We start from the raw sequence: 19,024 nt of genomic DNA, 5'->3' as shown, positions 1-19,024 counted from the left end.
TTGCCTTGATTCCTTATAGAATGAATAGAATAATAGCATTATTGCATGGGAATATCTATATCTATATATATATAAATGTGCAAATGGAGAGAATTCTCTCTAACCAACCTCGGCCCACCAGCATCATAGAGCGCATGCATGCAGCGTATCATCGCGCGCAAGATCCCCACTGCAGCTTACTTAGCTGTATCCCATGCATGCATATGTACCTTCTCAGGTTACAACTTCCTGAGTTAATATTAAAGTTTAAACCCCACATTCACGTGCATCCGTTATTAAAGTAGAAGGTTATGACTTTCAAGGCTTTTTTCTTATGTTTCCTTTAAGATCAATTGAAAGGTTTGAACTTTGAAGTGCTTAGTGCTCTGCTGCCTTTGGAGTTTGGAGTGTCTTTAAGTGTGGATTTAGTTTCTTATTTCCATCAAATTAATTTACATACCCTTTGCAACGCGTCATATCACTCATATCGTGTACTAGGTCTACATCTTATGATCTTCTTATTCATAGTTAACCAGCTGCTGATGAATGTATAGTTGGTAACTATCGCTATCGTCAACAAACAAAAAGTTATACAGTGGAGGTAACCTGATGCAGGTATGGGCTACATTTTAAAACAGGACATAAAAAGTGCCTAAAACCTGATGCAGATATGGGCTTACATTTAAAGCTGGACACTGGCATTAAAGCTCGGTCAGCAAAATAAGACCTGCGATCTGACAGCCATCTATCATCCCGTAATCCTGTGTCATTTTGTATCCTGCAATTCCCAACATTCGAACTAACAAGATCCTAAGTTGTCTGAAATCATAGCATCACCATCTTGTACGTCCTCCATGATATATAATTGGAGGCAGCAGATTGGTTGCGAGAGCTGTATCCTGTTTATCATTGTGAGCAGATTAGATCAAACATCGACACTCACTGCCAATCAGCATCTAACGGTACCAGACCGGACAGCGAGTAAATTAATTTCTCAGGGACCCCACCAGACAGGCCATCCATCGCGCTATGAAAATCTAATACTGTTCGACACCAAGCAGCAGTTTTAACTCCCAAACATACGTGGACAAAAAAACGAGGAAAATAAGTTTAAAAGAAAAGCGCTAGAGAGCTTTTGTTAACATGTGCATTTAAGAATATTTATGTTTTAAACCCTCCGTTTATATATCTACTGCGAGCCGCATTATTTTTCTTCGTAAAAGTTGATTTACCCAACCGTCTAAATAGACACTAAGCCAACACCAGTCTCCCTTCTTCCTCCTCCCTCTCCTCCATTCTTTGTTCTACCTCTGGTAGTAGCAGAGTAAGATAACGGGGGAAAAAGGAAGAAGAGGGAGATGTCGGCGCAGGAGTCGTGCTGCGGTGGTATGTTCTGGGTGTATCTGATGATATGCGTGGGGCTCGTAATGTTCGCGGGGCTCATGTCCGGCCTCACCCTAGGTCTCATGTCCCTTAGCCTCGTCGATCTCGAGGTCCTCGTCAAGTCCGGGCAACCTAAGGACCAAATCAATGCCAGTTTAGCCCTCTCCTCCTTCTCCTTTCTTTGCTTCCTCTCCCTCCCTTCCCTTAAGACCTTAACAGTACACCATCTGCTTGTGGTTTTGCTCGTGTGGACGCAGAAAAGATTCAACCTGTGGTCAAGAACCAGCACCTTCTCCTCTGTACTCTGCTCATCGGCAACTCCCTGGCCATGGAGGTTTCTTCTCTCTCTCCCCCGCCGCTCTCTTGTAGTTTATTTGATTAATAATTTGGGTGATTAAGTTTTGATGGGTTTGTTGAGAATAGGCGCTGCCGATATTTCTGGATGCTCTGCTTCCGGCATGGGGAGCTATCTTGATTTCGGCGACACTTATCCTTGCGTTCGGTGAGGTAATTATTTTTGTCTTGTTGCTTTATCTCGAATTATTGTTTGTAGCTTTGGAGTACTGAGTACTGTGAGTTGTGATACTTGTTTATTGTTTCGGCGTCCCAGATAATACCTCAAGCTGTATGTTCCCGTTATGGATTAAGCGTGGGAGCCAAATTGGCTGGAGTAGTTCGTGTTCTTCTGCTCGTCTTCTTCCCTGTTGCTTATCCTATTAGTAAGGTAATTTTTTTTCTTTTATTGCGCAATCATCTGTTTTGCATCTGGAATAAGCACAAATGGTGTAACTAGTGATGCTATGCTGTCCCGCTGCAGCGCATCATCTGTTTGTTTATTATTTCATTAGAATCAAGTATATTGGCAGTGTAATTGAAAACATTGAGCATATTTGGCACAGAGAATGAAATTGTCAAAGTCCTGTTTATTAAGAATATATTGCAGGTTTTTTATTTATGATCTAGCTCTTTTTGTTCTTGTATATATATATATATATATTTCTACCCATTAAATAACTCCTAAACTGTCTATTATTGTGGCAGGTAGTGTCAATTAAGGTATATTACCCTCCCAGGACACATAAACCTCTTATTTGTTGCTAGAAAAAAATGTTTTTAGAATGAGAGATTTTCCAGGAAACTGAAATAATTAAGTCAGTCTTTTCCTGCACATAGAGTTCAATTTGGCCATAACATGTGCTATCTCAAGTTTGTTAACAATATCAATAGATAGATGATGTCAGCTTGAATGGAATGCTGATAGCACAAACGAGTTCATGTACCTTAAGGTTATTACTAGTATTATTCTGTAGTATAACATATATGAAAAATTCCATGCTCTGTATTATTCTGTACCCAGTTGAAATATCGGATCATTCTTTGAGTATAATGTTCATATCTGAGAGTCCTGTTGTATATCTGTGCTTTTCTATAGTTCCTCCATAGGCAGAGAACTTGTGTTTTATGTTAAACAAATGAAGTTATATATATATATATATTCTTATTGTCTCATATTGTGAGTCAAAGTTTCAGAAGTATTAGGACATCTTGTTTGCTTGATGGTTGATATTGAATCTTTGAATTCACTTTTCGTAACCATTCAAATGGTTTTTCTGTCAATCCACCTAACATACTAACCGAAGTATGATCAGCAATGTCTAGCATCTGCTTGTCTTTACCGGAAATTATAACATGTGATAATAGACACAGCCAGGTGTATATATGTATGGAGATAGGTAGATGGATAGATGCTTTCTTATTATTCTTTCTTCCTATTCTTTTTTTTTAAATAATATGTTTCTTGATTTTGATGTTCATAACTTGGGCAGCTGCTGGACAGGTTGCTGGGTAAGGGGCACTTTGCGCTTATGAGAAGAGCTGAGTTGAAGACATTGGTTGATATGCATGGGAATGAGGTTTGTTTTAGGTGCATTTGTCTGACAATTTGAAAATAGTAGGATTTTTTCTTTTCTTTTCTTTTCTTTTACGATGGAACTTCTAAAATCTGTAGATATCCTGTGTTGCTTGGTTATGCATAATCTGATTTTACTGCACATAACTGGTAAAGTATATTCGAATTGCTGACTTGATGTAATACTCTTGGTGTTAAGAGCCTCCTGCAACTCAAGGGAATTTTTGAGGATGGCAATACCCTTGGAGTTAAGAGCCTCTTAGAAGGATTGACTAGTTACTGAATTTTAGAATGGTTAATTCCTAATTTCCTATTATTTAAGTAAGTTTTAAGAGTAGAACCCGACATGCTGTTTGTAGGCCTGGATCTTGCTTTACATTTGCTTGAAGCTCCAAAAGCAGTCATTAGATATCTTTCACTTGGAATTTTAAATGTAGAAGCGATTAGAAACTACATCATTTTGTTTGCCTGACAAGTCGTCTTATCCTTTAGTATGATGCTTCATTATAAGATGTGGAGTGCCTGTTACATTTTAAAAACCATTTGTGCATGACAATTAATTTGCTTAATTTACTGTTCTGAAGATAATTTGTTTTACAATAAGTATATTTGTTACTCTGTTGATGCATGACTTTTTATGTGCATGCCGTATGACTTTAGAGAAGAATAGTAATAATGGGCTTGAAATATTCATAGGAGGTTAAAGTTGACAATTGAAGCAGGGAAAGTATTAAACTTTTATATTTTGACTTGCTTGTTAGGCAGGGAAAGGTGGAGAGTTGACTCATGATGAAACTACTATCATTACAGGAGCTCTGGATTTGACCAAAAAGACTGCCAAAGATTCGATGACAGAAATATCTGATATCTTTTCACTTGATATAAACTTAAAGCTAGACATGTATGCGCTTTTCTCTGATTGTTGTTAATTAATTAACACATTATTGGATTTTAAATTCTATAAACTTTACTGATCTTATCTCTTGGTAGGCATACTATGCGTCTGATAATGACTAAAGGGCACAGCCGTGTGCCAATTTATTCAGGGAATCCAACTAATATTATTGGCCTTATTTTGGTAAGTTATATTGCTTTCTTATGAATATGTTTCACTTTCAAGTACAAATGTACAATCCATTGTATACCACAAAGTAATGTATATGGCTATATGCATACAACTACAACAGTATTGGGTCCTCTTGTAAACAAACTGAAAGTGATAAAGGAAGTTACCATGTATACGCTTCATAAAGCTAGGACTTAATTATTTGTCTTCTCATGCTCTGTAAGTTCTATCATGATTGGTATTTTGAGTATCAACTATCAACCTCTGTTGTTCATTTATATATTCTATATTTAGGTAACTGAATAACTGATCCTCCTTTCAGGTTAAGAATTTGATAACTTGTCGACCTGAAGATGAGGTACCCATTAGAAATGTTACCATCCGAAAAATTCCCAGGTATCACGTTTTCCTTTTATACATTATGACATTTTTTTATTCCATTGTAACTTTATTAGACTTGTTTGTATTTGGTTGAGAAGAAATTCAAAAGTTTGCCTCTTCTTTAAGATACCTCTGGAATGCTTCTATTATAAGTAAAATAAAAAACAACAACAAACACCCACTAGCCAAATTCTATAAAGTGAGAATCAGTCACATAACAAGTTATCATTAGCTTCCTAAGATGTCTCCGAAAACTAAATGTTCCAATAACTGAAACGTCAATTAGCAGTAATGCAATGAGAGGTCATGCTGTTCTTTTCTTTAAAATTTATATTGCATAAAGGCACAAGATGACAGAATCTTATCTTTGGATTGTGAACTGACATTCTATGGCCATAGCCTGATAGGTCAATACATGTATCATTATCTTGTATGTAATAATCTTGGATTCTAACATGTAAATCTGGACTTCTTTGTTCAAATGACTATTTCTGTACATAGTGAGGAAAATTATTTTGTTAGCTTGGCATCATTCTAAGGATATTCTTTGAAGTTTTAAAAAAGAAGATTATCCAGTTCTAACATAATTTTGAGTTTTTGTGACTTTGTATCTATTTCCATGTATCCAACATATTTTCATAATTTAATATATCATTACATAATAAATTCGTGTGTATCATTTTGGGAGATTCCTTGTCTTTCATCTTGTGCTGCTACTTGTATCAGGGTATATGATGATCTTCCTCTTTATGACATTCTGAATGAGTTTCAGAAAGGTCACAGTCACATGGCAGTTGTCATTAAACGGACAAAGGATAGCAGAGCATCTGCAGAGAAAGCCAAGAACAGTACGTTAGAGAATGGAGTGAACCAGTGTAGGAAGCACATTCCAGCTGATGGTACTTCTGATATGAAATACAATATCATCTTATCTCAGAGTTTGTTTTATTAGTTTTTTATTTTAGCATATGTAATTTACATGTTAATTCCCAAATGTGTGGAATTCATTCGTGCTTGTTGATTATGTTGTTTGTTATTTGAGGTAGTAATTCCTGATTTTCCAGGAGATGGATCTCATTTAGTTTTGGCTGAGCATTTGGGTGTCGTTTCAAATGCATCTCCTTTGAATTCTAGTGTTCCTGGAATTCGCAGTCCTCTGAAAAGAAGCCACATGGAGAAACATGGAGATGTACGTATACAAGTGAAGAAGTTCGAGCATGGAAGACATGACAATATTCTTGATGTTAATTCAGATTCCTTTGCAAGCTATTCATTAGATGAGGAAGTGGTTGGTATTATAACGATGGAGGATGTTATGGAAGAATTGCTACAGGTTGAGAATCATTTAGTGGACATTACTCTAAGAGACTTCTTAAGACTAAACCATGTCAAGTTGTTGCAATTTGATTGATTGTTTATTGTTCAATGAAATGTTTGGTTACTTTCAGTAGCTTTTACCTTCACTATATTTCAGTCAGATGTGCTCTTTAGAAATATTACAATGTGCTCTATATACATGCAATTTTTCTAATTGTTGTTTAACATTTCATCTAAATCCACGTTGAATTTCCGTCTGTTAATTAAATTGTGCATAGACATGTTCTGAAACCTGTATTTCTCCTGTTTGGACCTTCAAAAAAACTGCTTTCAGCTTGGTGTGGGCAGGTTCTAGTGGCACTAGATTTTATAAGATTCTAATTGATCGGTTGTTCAATGATATGTATGGCTACTTTTGGTCCTCCATGTGAGCTTTTACCTTACTGTATTTCAGTCAGATTTGCTCTTTAGAAGTATTACAATACGCTCTTTATAACTGCAATTTTTCTAATTATTGTTTAATGTCCGCATTTAGGGTCTTGTTTTATCATGTGATAGTTACTGTATGAGATACTATCTGAGTAGACACAAGATTTAGGGTGCAAAATCAGAATGTATTTTGGGATTGGATTGAAAAGTGCTCAACTTCAGTTTTCTTGATCATGTGATATTCACTTTGTTTCAGCTCAAGGAAGATCAGTAGTTTGATGTCTATTCTACAAATCATGGTCTTTTAAACTAGCTTTCCTAAATTTTATCATTTTGTCCATGTCTTCATTCACTGTTACTTGGCTTTTAATATAAAATGTAGATCTACAAGGGAAAGAAAGAATTGGCTGGTGCTGCATATGAAAGTATCATAGCACTCTATCTAGAAGTTTACTTCATAATCAGATCTTGCACTTATCTTGGCTCATTATTTGATGTTTGGAATAGGATTGAACCAGGTTTTTTAGAAATCCAATGATGAAATATAGGCTTTGAAGATCTAATTTTAAAATGGTTGTGTTTCCACTCAGTTTTCGTGTCAGTAAATAATGTGTTGTTGTCTGCAAGGAGAACTCCATTTCAAACTACTCCTGACTATCCCTTCTTTGATTGTTTCATGTATTGAAAACTAGTTCTCAGTACTATGACTTAACTAGCATAATATGAGCTCTTATTTTGGCATGTAGTCTGATATACTATGTTAGAAAATTTTCTCAATTCTTGTATACTGCAACTCGATGTCGTCTTTCTCAATGTTAAGATCATGAAGCTAACTGTGTATCTTTATTGCTTTTGAAGGAAGAAATATTGGATGAAACTGATGAGTACATAGATGTACACAACAAGTAAGTGACTGTCCTGAAGAAACTTGATTATTTTTCTCTTGTATTTCCATGGAAAATAATATATATTCCTTCTTATAGAATCAAAATAAATATGCTACCACCAAGAAGATCATCCCCAAGATCTCCGGTAGCTGCATCTATCTCTCAGTTCCCACGAAGAACTCCAATGGCATCTCCACTTTCCCCTTATCATAATTTTACTATGATGCGCTCGCCTGTTTCACCAAATGCTCAAGCTGATAGTACGGCACGAACAGTGTTCAATTCTCCGGGAAAGTCATTTCCAAGTCCTCCCGATTGCACCGTTTTTGGTCATGATTCTCTGGCTTCATATCAAGTAAGTTGAATACTCTACCTTGGGGTGTTTTGCAATTGTGATAATGACTGACTTTTAATGGGGCTATTTGCAGAAAAAAAAAACCTTTAGATTTTAGTGAGATTGTGCTCTTAAAATTGCTTTTTTTAATTTTTTTATACTCAATGCATATATATATTTATAACACAATTTATATGAAACTTGTGCACAAGAGCCCATTTTTGCTATCTTGAAAACTAAAAGTTTTTTTTTTTTTTTTTGGGTGTAAATCCCCCCTCTTAATGAGAAGAGATTTTTTAAGACGTTAATAGATTGGATTTCTAAATTACAACTTATAGTGTTCCTATAATTGTAGTCTTTGTGTCTGTTTGGCCAATGAGTGAAAGCACTATATTAACAGCTTAGGATATTATGTTTTGGAAATATTGCTATGGTACTATTTCTTTATTGCCAACAAAGCACAACAATCTTTATATTTCTTTGAAATATATAATTTGATATTCTTTCATCATCAATATTGGACACTTGATTTCTATACAACATTCAGATGCCTAAGGTCTCAGTTCTAAAATAAAATAACAATTAGTAGTATGGCTGAAATACATGTATGCTAATATAATTTTGACCAGATGAAGGCAATGACTTAACATACCTCACATTGATAGGAGACTTTGTCCTCTAGTTTGTAAATGGCGGAAATAGGAGTTTGTGTATCTAGTTTACATTAACCTTTTAATAATCCACATCAGTGTTTCTTTGCAACTTTGTATATCAAAAGTTTATCATTCCAGACCTTAACCTTGCAGCTTCGAGATTGTCAAGTCAAGTAGTCAACTGAAACTCTTAATCGTTTCTTTTTTCTCCTTGCCACTGTAATCAATACAGAGTTAGCAGTCTTAGTGTTATCTATTGATTCTTTTTGTTAAGTAGAATGCCACTTGTACTATTGAAGTTAATTTCTTAACTTGGGTTCTCTATTTATGAAATATGTTACTAGTATAATCTATGAATAACAGGTCTGGTGAGGTCATGCTTTAATTGAGGACTTTATTAATATAAATCTGTTAAGATGCAATTTCTTTCAGCAGCTTTTGGTTAACTAATATCTAATCATGAATTCTTCTTATACCTCCTTCTCCCTATGTTGTTTTTCTTTTCTCTGTAGCTTGTTGTGATCATTATACATTATACAACGTGAAAAATTGTGGTAAAGGAAAAGAACGTTGTGTTTCATGAAATGGAATAAGGTCCTTGCCTTATTCTTTTTTTCAGGGCGCTGCAGCTGGGAACATGCCAATTTCACCAGCACAATTAAGTAGACCTTTAATATTTATTTTTCTTTATCCTTAAACATGCAATTAGATTAAAGAATTCTAAGTATTTTTAACAAAACCAGCATCATCCCTAGGTGCATATATTCTCTGTTACTACAACAATGATGAGTTGTTTATTTATGCGCATCCAGGAAAAGCAATTTTATTATAATTATTTATGATGAATATTTGAGTTGCTATTTCTTCCGATACTTATTTTCCGATATCATTCATCTTGTTTTCCAACTTTGTAGGTTTCTAGAAAATCACATGAGAAGCTTCAGAAAAATGAAGGGACCACAGATTGATCTATGGGAGAAGGTCACTCGTCCTGCTTAACTTCCTCAAAGTGTAGTTACTGGGCGTGCTCATATATCTTTGTTGGTTAAAGTTCATAGAATAGTAAATCCTACGGCGTACATTGGATCTAGTCTTTTGCTCCTTCGAGTTTGAAGCATGTGTACAAAAAATGTAACTTATCAATCGATTGCTTCTGTATATAAGCATGTACATTGAAATACTGATGCACTTGAATTGTTGCACTATATTTGTTTGTCTATGTGTGTTTTCAATCAATACATATGGTTATTTTATAAAACGAAAGGCATGATGAGAAATATGGAATGCTATTATTGAACATACGATAAATTACCTGGAGGAACGCTTGAAGAAGTCATTCTTCATTTTAATTCACTATTCTTTTTTCTTTTCTTTTTGTTATTTTGATGATTGCCTGGAGGCTGGAGGGTATGCTCCTGTGTCATTAAAACCTAAACTGGCCGTATAATTTCTTACCCCCTATCAGACCTGCTCACGTAATTATTTACTACTATCTAGAAACAACATTCGAATTAGTTTGCTAGCAATCTTCTGTAGTTCTTTCCTGGGATAGTAACCTTCTAGAGGAGGCGTAGATTTTTCCCAACCATTGGACTCCACCATAATGTATAGCCAGGTGGACGACATGGGGGCCGCCGGCAAGTAGAGATGCTTCTCCTCTTTCCTCGTAGTCAAAAGAAGAAAACGAAAGCCAAAAGGGAAAAGATTCCGTAGATCCTTCGATTATTTTTTTTATAAGTCTATGATGAGATTAATCAGGAGGACCGGCAGTTACCTAACGGAAAGTAAACAGACGACTAAACTTTACGCGACGAATACGACGGATTCCCGGAAATAAAGCATAGATGGTTCCACGTATATATTTTAATACCATTCAAATTCATCGGTTACTATTAAGTCACTAATGTCTAGTTTTCAAGTACTAAATTACTATATCTATTCCAAAAAGATTTTGATAGTAGTATTTTGAGTTGATCATAATGATTTTGACAGTACTATATATTTTTCCAAGAAGATCCCACTTAAAATATTAAAACCTTCTAGATCCCCACATCAGGTCCAGTCCATACTTGGCCATAAAAAGAAAACTCCCATGGGTCGTCAGTCAATAGGTAATAGTGTAATATAACTTTACTGTATAAAAGGAAAAGCAACATAGACACAAGGAGAGGAAAAGAATCCCCATTTCCTCTATCAATTATTCCCTTGTAAGTTCTAAAGAGACCATGCTTCCATCCAATTCCCATAGCTCATGTGCACTTCGCTCCAATACTACTCTTTGGTTTCCAGGGACGAAAATGGAAAAATTCGCCTCTACTCCTCCATCTGCAAGAGCGCTAGAGATAGCCAAAAGGCGCGAAGAGCTTCTCGGACTCTTAAACGGCCTCGCAGAGTCCGATTACGAGCTATCTCTAACCGATCTCGTCGAGAATGGACTAGACGCAAATAAATCGACGGATAAGACTTCGGATAACGAAGAATTGAAGCGGACGACAACTACGTCGGCTGTGAAGGGGGGTAGGAAGAAGAGATCAAACAGCAGGAGTAGTTGCGGTAGTAGTAGCGATGGGGTTCTTCTAAACTTTTACATGCCAACTTCTCTGACTCGGAGCCTTACTGCCCGGAGCTCGAGCCGTGCTTTACGCAATGGGAGGTAATTTAATTAGTGGCCATGATTGCAATTAGTTACCTAATTATGGCAAAGTATGTGGCAAATAATTGGAGAGTGTTTGGTTTAATCTTTCAGGGATAGAGAGCCTGTCACGTTGGGATGTTGGTCAGCGTTATGGGAGCGAGGTCGGCGAAAGTCGAGGAGATCACAGGCCATAGCAAGAGCGAGATGAAGGACAAGGATAAGGAGAAGGTTGCAGTCTAACTGGGCTTTTGATTTATGTGGGAATTCGTTTGGGAATTGGGCTAAGCTACAGCTTAACTAATTCTTTTCTATTCTCCTCGGTGTTTTTTTTACTCATTTATGTGTGTATCAAAGATTATAGATTAACTCGTTTCTTCTTAAAAAGAAAGTTCTATTTTCTTGTTCGTTAGACCGGGTTGATTCATTATGGCTCTCTGCTTTTGTTGATTAGAGAAATTTGGGATGGTGCGTTGCTAGATTTGTCCTCAAGTTTACACTACACGGATGCCATTTGTGCATCATAGTTGCTCCAAAATTGTGGCACATTTGGCTCGCGTTTCTTTTCATGTTTTGATATTGTCTTTATGTTTTACTCTATTTTAGTAAACAGTTTAAATTTAAAGAAAGTAATTCTTAAAAAATAGCAAGTAACGAGAACTTGCTTTATATGATTTTTGTAAGAAGAAAGCTTCAATGATTACCCACTTCGGTAACACAACGGAATTTGGTCTAATTGAAGACTACAATTCCAAACGCCTGTCAGTTGAGGGGCACGGTGTGGCACGTGAGTTTGCAGGTGGGAGCCGGGAGATTGGGGGGATTTTTGACCCCCTCCCCCCAATCCCCATCAAACCCTCGTCTTCCTCAACTCATCCTCGCTTCCTCTTCTCCGATTCCCCTCGCCGCCGTTCCCCCCACAATGTCAACGTGGTGCGCCTCGTCTCCTCCTCTCCGACCGCTCATCTTCCTCCCTCCCCTTGGTTCGCCTTCGTCCCGTCTTTGCTTTTCTCAGCTCAGCAAAAGGAAGGACAAGGATGGGCGCTCGCCAAAGATTGGCCTTCGCTGCAACGCCCAGCTACTTGCGGACCTCGCCCCGGCAACCTCCGCCGCTTACGGCACCATTCTCCTCGGCGGCGGCCTCTTTGCCTGTACTCTCTTCGCCTTTCCCGCTCTCTTGCTTTCCTTGCTGTTTGGATATATGATTAAATACACCGTTTTCAGATGTGAGATCGGGAAGCAAAGGATCCATTTATGGAGGTCTCACCGGCTCTGCTCTAATGGCCGTTGTAAGCATCTCTAATCTCTTGCTCTATTTTGTGACCTAGAATTTTATGGTATTTTTAATCATATAATTGCTATGGGTGGTCTCTTCATGGAGGCCTTTTATTTGATGCAATCACCTGAGACAAAGGAAGTAGGCGATGCAGTTGGATTCGGATCTGCTCTCCTCTTTGCTTCCGTATTTGGTATTTGCTTTTCATTTTCTTCCCTGCGCTTGTTCTTACCAAGATGAACTGCATAGTTAGGCTTGTTAATTTTTCCAGGTATACGGTTGTATAATACACGGAAATTGGTGCCCTCTGGACTTCTCTTGGCTCTATCTCTCGGTGCCTTGGCTGTGTTTTACTCTGCTTATGTGCAAGATAAGTTTTGATTACTGAGGGAGTGTATTGGAATTGTGAGACTTTTGTAAGACTAAGCTGACGGTGTGCAATTTGTAGTGTTGTTGTTTTAGGAGGACTACATGGATAGCTTTTTGCGCGCAAGTACCAAAAAGTATGAGATTGATTCACTCATTAAGGTGATTGTTGTATTTAGCTGTCGAGAGGAATCCGTACGTACATAAATATATTTAGAAGGATTTAAATAATAGGAGTCGTTGTAAATTGCTAGAACACGCATAACCCAATAATATCTATCTTAGAGCACTGCACTCAAAAATAATATCTTGGATCACATCACACGGTGGCGTATAATTGCTTAGAATAGGTTGCCTGTGCTTGTCTTTAGCACCAACCAGCAAACATCAGCACAACTCACGGGATTCCTCTTCCTCTTCACCTCAATTCTCAACCACCACTACTAATTTTTAATTAGCCCTCATTATTTTCACTTACTCACTATCTACAACTGAATCGACGTCCTTCCCTCCCACCCTCTCTCTCTCTCGCTCTCTCCTTTTCCTCAGATTAGATAAGAAAGAAACGTGAACAAAATGAAATCCAAAACACCACACCATGCATTGAAATTAACAACACCGGGAAATGGATAAGAGGACAGGATTCACATGGATTGATCGTTAATTAAGATTGACTCAACTTTTTAGAGTCGCCGAGGTGGTGGATACCGGCGGTAGTAAGTAGGGCGGAAGAACTCAGGCGACTGTCCGTCGGCAAGGAAGACGTCCTCCCAAATCTCGGCGAAAGCCCGCAGTATAAGACCGTGGTGCTGCGGCGAATTCAATGTCAAGAACCGACCCAAGAGCCGCCGCAGTTCCTCCCCCGTTACGATCTCATTCTCGACGATCATCTGCAGCATCGACCTCCGGAAGTCGGCGAGCGGATCCTCCGATTCCTTCACCACCGCCACGCTCTCCTCCACCCTTCCTCCGCCCTCGCTCTTGCTCCTCCTGTGACTTTTCTTCTTCTTCTTCTTCCTTTCTACCATTTCTTCGCTATTAAGCCGAGAAGGAGGAGCAAGAGGAGGAGGAGGAGGAGGAGGAGGAAGAGGAGGAGGAGCGGAGAGAGTCTTGCTAAATGCAAGCACGCTCCGTTCCAGCTCGCTGAGCTGGCGCAGGAGGCCAGAAAAGGTAGAGTTGCTCCCGGAGACGTCGGCGTCGTCTCCCGCCGCCACCTCCTCGCATGAGGAGGAGGTGGAGGCGGAGGACAAGTTGGTAAATTTACGTAGATTGGGCGTGGACTCGTCCGACGTATCGGAGATCGAGACGGGAAGCGACACGGATTGGTAGCTCTTGCAGCCGCAGCCGCCGAGGGAAAAGATGGAGTTGTTCCTCTTCTTCGCCATGCTTGGAGTCATCTTCTTTTTCCTTTTCTTTTCTTCTTTTCTTGATGGATCTCCAGAGAGACGCGTCGTATACTTATCTGGAGTTCTAATTTGGAAGAGGCTGGAGGGTGGAATTACAAGGAGCTCCTCCCTTGTCTTCGTGAGGCAGGCGATAGCAAAAGTTTAGCGTAGGTGCATAGAATATAGTTGGCGACTAAATTATGCATGATTTATGTCGATGTGATGTCTCAACCCGCAGGCTGCCCTGCCCTCCATACGATTGGAGCTTAAATAATCGCATTGACAAGGGATGAAATGAAGTAAAGAGTACGTTATACTATACCACCATCATGCCCTAATTAATCCGAAAACTAACGCTTTGGTTTTAATTCCTTTCCTCAATCTAGATTAAGTCCGACAGCATTCGTGTTACAATTTTATAAAGAACACCCCGCGTTTTAGTGATTTTAGGATCAACGCTCTGTTTCTAAGCTACTGTACGTTTAAATATTTGGATAAGATAATAGATACAACTGCGATGCTTCTAAAATTCCCTCAAGAAAAAGTACTCTTCAAGAAATTTGGATTTTGTGAGATCACTTTGAATCAGGGATATTGAAGATTTAATTGAAAGGGATAAGGAAGACAAAGGTTGACGTTTTGTTAGAGATCTGAAGAGTGATACAAAAATTATAAGCACAGGTGGTTTCAACCATAAATCGCTCTTAATCACAATTTATTAAAATATACGGTGTTATATAAAAATATCATAGTAGTGTGTAATCTAGGAAGTGACAAACATATATGGTTTAAAGGGCAGAACCAGAATTTATCATCAAGAATGGGCCAAGCTAAGTTCAATAATGAGTAGCAAGGAAGAAAATAGAGGGTGGAACCAAACAAGGACAGCTGCAGTGTATGTGTACAGTTCGCTTGCATCCAAGGGCAGATTTAGGTCCACTGGATGCGTTGTATGACGGAGACTTTGAATTGTAACCAAATCAACTAAGTTAACAACTCAAGTAGAGGAATACCAGGGAGTTTTGTCTTTGGATTCCCCGTAAGACTTAATCTCAGGGGAAAGATATGGGCCTACAAAATCATATTCATTTGATTCTACTTAACGCCTTGGGCTGGCAGTCTGGCACGCAGTGGATGTTTATTAACTTTATACGACTACATATATATAGACATTGATTGGACCATTAACACGAAAATTGAATATCTTTCTTTCTGTCCATTAAACTTAGGGCTGGGAAAATAAACCAGAGGTTGCTCGGCTTGATTGTGGCTCAGTTAGAGCTGAGCGCAGCCGTTAATTTTGACTCACAGACTAATTTTAAGCTGAAGCTGGCTTGCTTAGGCTTAGCTAAACATGCCCGAATTATATATATAATTTATAATTATTAGATCAAGACAAAAATTGGCTCGTTTATATCTCAGATTCAGCTTGAACTCAGTTCAGACTGAGCTAAGTTGAGTTCGGACTGAGCTAAGCTGAGAGTGAGCATAATATTTGGTTCAAAATTAATTTTGAATCAAGTCTGATCCAAAAATGTCTTACTCAATATCAGCTCATTTACACCCCTAATTATTCCCCTAATTATGCATAGTGATAGTTCTTATGTACCATTCATTGTAAAATTGTCAATGACTGAAATAGATAATTAAATTTTACTGATATTTCTATCAATGTACCCTATTTTTTTTATAGGTCATAAGTTAGACCCAAATTTTTTTTTTTCAATATAGAAATCGGACAAAGGAGTTATAGGTGATAGTATTATAGGCAAATTTTACTAAATATCAATCATAATCCAAATGTTAATTGCAGAGGATAATCAACCTAATGAACTTGTTAGATTTACTTGAGTCCATCCGAGCCTCAATCCTAAGTCCGAACTCTAAAAAGGCCCCGATAAAATGTCCCCATCGTCGAAATAAGATCCCTAAGTGTTCCATCCATTATATGAACAACTTTTCATGGATGTCTACGTTTGTGCTTCCATATCTTTTGCTCGCAAAAGTTTTAGCAACCACTAGGGATTACTCTTGAGTCGTCTCTGTTCACCAACCAGTTGCAACCTACCACCCGATGAAACAATGATGCCATGAATCATTATCATTAGTAACTCAAAATTACTAATGATTTCCTTTTTCTCTTTGTGATTCGAAATGACGGTAATTCTTTCGAGTTTCGACATTCCGCGTGCTAAAGAAATTAATAAGACAAATGATGCAATGAATCATTGCTCAATTAAATAAACAACTTGTGCTATGTGACGCAACGCAATGGGTGCCACGTCTTCATCACATCCCATTTTTTTGTTTTTTGTTTTCCTCCTCGTTTGTTTTTTTGTTCGTCTTTCTCCGTTTCTGATAGAATTAAGATCTTCATTTTTTTTAATCAAGTATGAAGCTCGTTTTTAAAAAAAATTTACTGGTAAAGGTCAGAGAGTAAAAGAGATCTCCTGTTTATAAGCTGTTAGGAAACTCCAATAAGGAACAAAAGAATTAATTAAAATTGCATAGAAAATAATCTTAAATAGATGCTGGGATGTAGATTTGTTTGATTGATTGGGGTCTTGGGTGTCTCATATGAAGCCTAATAATACTCACCTCCATTAATTAGCATCTTCCTCGCTATTTTCTCGATTTATTTTCTCTATTGTTGAAAAAGTCTCGGGGACACGAAGGTGAGGATTTTATATCATCGTATATATAAATACCATTTATATGAAGGCTGTCTCCACACTTCATGGAATGATCATGAATTAGTCTTTCTATTAGTATATATAAATACTATCTATTCTTATCTCCTCCCTCTTGTAATTAGTCTTTCTATTAGTAGCTGAATTAACCCCGTTAAGTTCTTATTTCTCTATTAATTCCACAGGGATAGATTCCATGGCTATGGAGGTGTCGGAGAAGAAGAAGACGGTGGTCGGAACCGTCAATCCAGTGGCAGTCGTAAAGAAACTGAGAAAATCCTGGCCCACTGATATAATCTCGGTGGGCCCAGCAACGGAGCCCAAGAAGAAGGAAGAGCCCAATGAGCCCGCCAATTACTTCTACTTCGTCCCAACTGCAGATGAGAATCCAAATTCCTGTGCTATATGCTAAGTATATATATATATGTGCTCAAAAACCCCTAATTCGATTGTAGAATTTAGGCCCTCTTTTATTTTTATATTAACTTTAGTAGACCGATTTAAGGGCATCAAAGTCATTATGGATCTACAATTAATTAGCTCATTTATATGAAAATTAACCGTTATTAATTAGTTGAAAGTTTGGACCACTAGATCTACATGTACAGATATTATTACTCCTGAACAGGGTGGCGTCACGTGAAGGGAGCCAAGCCATTAAAATTGAAAGCAACTCCACTTGGGAGGTCATTTTATGCACAGGCCTAGGCTTGCACGGTGCTATGGATTAGGAGAGTGACCATGTACTCTCTTTTATATATATATATATATATATATAAAAACAAATAGAGGTACGAGATAGATTTAAAAGTACATTTTAACTAATTAATGATTTACAGTCTGTATATTTCATTATTTATAAATCAAATTATATGCAGAAAAATATTATGAATTATATTTACACTTAACACTATTTAGTCAGATGACATTCTTGTAATCTTTCTAGCAAAATTAATTTAACTTAATAATTTAATTAATGATCTAATATAACGGTGCTTTATGCACATATTTATTAAAATATAAAACTCAATTTACAAATAATTAAAATATAAGATATAAATTATAAATTTATTAAAAAATTAGGTCTTTAAATACAAATTTTCTTATAAATAAAGAAGAAGAGTGCAACCAAATTTCTAGCTATAAGTATGCTTGACACAAGCAATTACAAAAGTACTTAAGCAGGAGCAATTATATAATTTCACTCAATAAACTTTGTATATTCTTTAATTTCCTATATAAGTTGCCAGGGTTATTAACTTATTACTATGTTTTGATCTTGGCAGTTGTTGGGCAGTGTTGTTTCTATCTTCTTATTAAAAGACAAGTGGATAGATACACGTCGTGAGTTGCTTATGAAGAAAAGAAGGTAGCATTTTGAGTGGTGTATAATTATCCTTTCACAGGTCTAGCGGGCTAATTGTTAATAAATACATCACCAGTCAACTTCAGCACAAGACTTTTTGTGCGTACGTGTAGCGTGTACCATATGATTCAATGCGTTTGGATGTAGTTTAGGTTTATTTTCAAACCAGTTTACTGTCCAAATACTAATCCAAAGCAAGATGGATGGATTTAGAGTATGAGTATCCCATTTAAATCCATTCTTTCTCTTCCATTTAATTACCATATATTTGTAAATAAAAAAAAATTAATTACTATTTTAACTTTTGTAAAGAGAGGTGGGACAGTACTGCAGAGAGGAATCAAAACGGTCTGGTCTGGGTTTTATTAAAAAGGTCAGATCCCATGAAATGTCGGCTTGCGTGGATTGAAAGATCCGCTGCGTCTCTCCCGAGGCCACGTGTACAATAGGCAATCTCAAGGTAAGACAGATCGGTGACGTGGCAGAAGCTCCTTGCCTCCTTGGCATGGAGGTCGGAATCCGAGTTGGTTAATTAACACAGATTGATATCGGATTAGTCTTAAAGCTGATATCTTTCGAGGGGGGTAGTTATCGGATAGCTTTCAGGATGGTACAGAGCACGTGGCAGTCATCTTCTCCGCATGTGGTCGGTCGCCAGGCTGAATCTGGTTTTATATACCATTAGCTCAAAGTTTCAAACAGAGGCGTCGTCCTCATTTTATTTATTAATTATTATTTAGGTTACAAAGTAGCCATCAGGATCCTCTCTGCACCAATCCAATAATCTCAATGCTACCTATATTTGACACAAACCATATCATATTTTTTTTTTTCTCTTTGACTTAACTCACACATTATGGTTCGACTAGTATAACTATTTCTTTTGTTAATTTAATTAAATTAGAGGTCGGATTAATTTTTTTTTATTAGAAATAAAGTTGTAGAAAATTGAATAATTTTTTAAAAAATAT

General features: G+C 37.3%; 4 protein-coding genes across 4 annotated transcripts; 3 read left to right on the top strand and 1 right to left on the bottom strand.

Annotated features, from left to right (window-relative positions):
- The first annotated feature begins 1,195 nt into the window (after positions 1-1,195).
- On the top strand, positions 1,196-9,574 carry LOC140785067 (DUF21 domain-containing protein At2g14520-like). Its single transcript, XM_073132775.1, has 13 exons — positions 1,196-1,515; positions 1,620-1,696; positions 1,786-1,869; positions 1,973-2,086; positions 3,189-3,275; positions 4,033-4,172; positions 4,262-4,349; positions 4,660-4,733; positions 5,445-5,617; positions 5,783-6,051; positions 7,323-7,369; positions 7,448-7,706; positions 9,253-9,574. Exons 1-13 carry the CDS (start codon positions 1,338-1,340, stop codon positions 9,304-9,306), a joined length of 1,644 nt encoding a protein of 547 aa, XP_072988876.1. The 5' UTR covers positions 1,196-1,337; the 3' UTR covers positions 9,307-9,574.
- Positions 9,575-11,673: 2,099 nt separating this feature from the next.
- On the top strand, positions 11,674-12,773 carry LOC140784997 (protein FATTY ACID EXPORT 4, chloroplastic). Its single transcript, XM_073132673.1, has 4 exons — positions 11,674-12,121; positions 12,195-12,259; positions 12,352-12,439; positions 12,518-12,773. The coding sequence occupies exons 1-4, from the start codon at positions 11,893-11,895 to the stop codon at positions 12,625-12,627; spliced, it is 492 nt and encodes a 163-aa protein (XP_072988774.1). The 5' UTR covers positions 11,674-11,892; the 3' UTR covers positions 12,628-12,773.
- A 416-nt stretch (positions 12,774-13,189) lies between these two features.
- LOC140784996 (uncharacterized) lies at positions 13,190-14,301 on the bottom strand. The gene has a single exon (XM_073132672.1). It carries the CDS (start codon positions 14,007-14,009, stop codon positions 13,296-13,298), a length of 714 nt encoding a protein of 237 aa, XP_072988773.1. The 5' UTR covers positions 14,010-14,301; the 3' UTR covers positions 13,190-13,295.
- Positions 14,302-16,268: 1,967 nt separating this feature from the next.
- On the top strand, positions 16,269-17,099 carry LOC140784031 (heavy metal-associated isoprenylated plant protein 39-like). Its single transcript, XM_073131208.1, has 2 exons — positions 16,269-16,272; positions 16,873-17,099. The coding sequence occupies exons 1-2, from the start codon at positions 16,269-16,271 to the stop codon at positions 17,097-17,099; spliced, it is 231 nt and encodes a 76-aa protein (XP_072987309.1).
- The last annotated feature ends 1,925 nt before the right edge of the window (positions 17,100-19,024 follow it).

Source organism: Typha latifolia, chromosome 3 (assembly GCF_019914945.1).
Source record: "Typha latifolia isolate L0001 chromosome 3, TyphaL0001v2, whole genome shotgun sequence".
Lineage (NCBI taxonomy): Eukaryota > Viridiplantae > Streptophyta > Magnoliopsida > Poales > Typhaceae > Typha > Typha latifolia.
The sequence above is the reverse complement of the archived record's forward strand: the minus strand, read 5'-3'. Positions and strand labels throughout refer to the sequence as shown.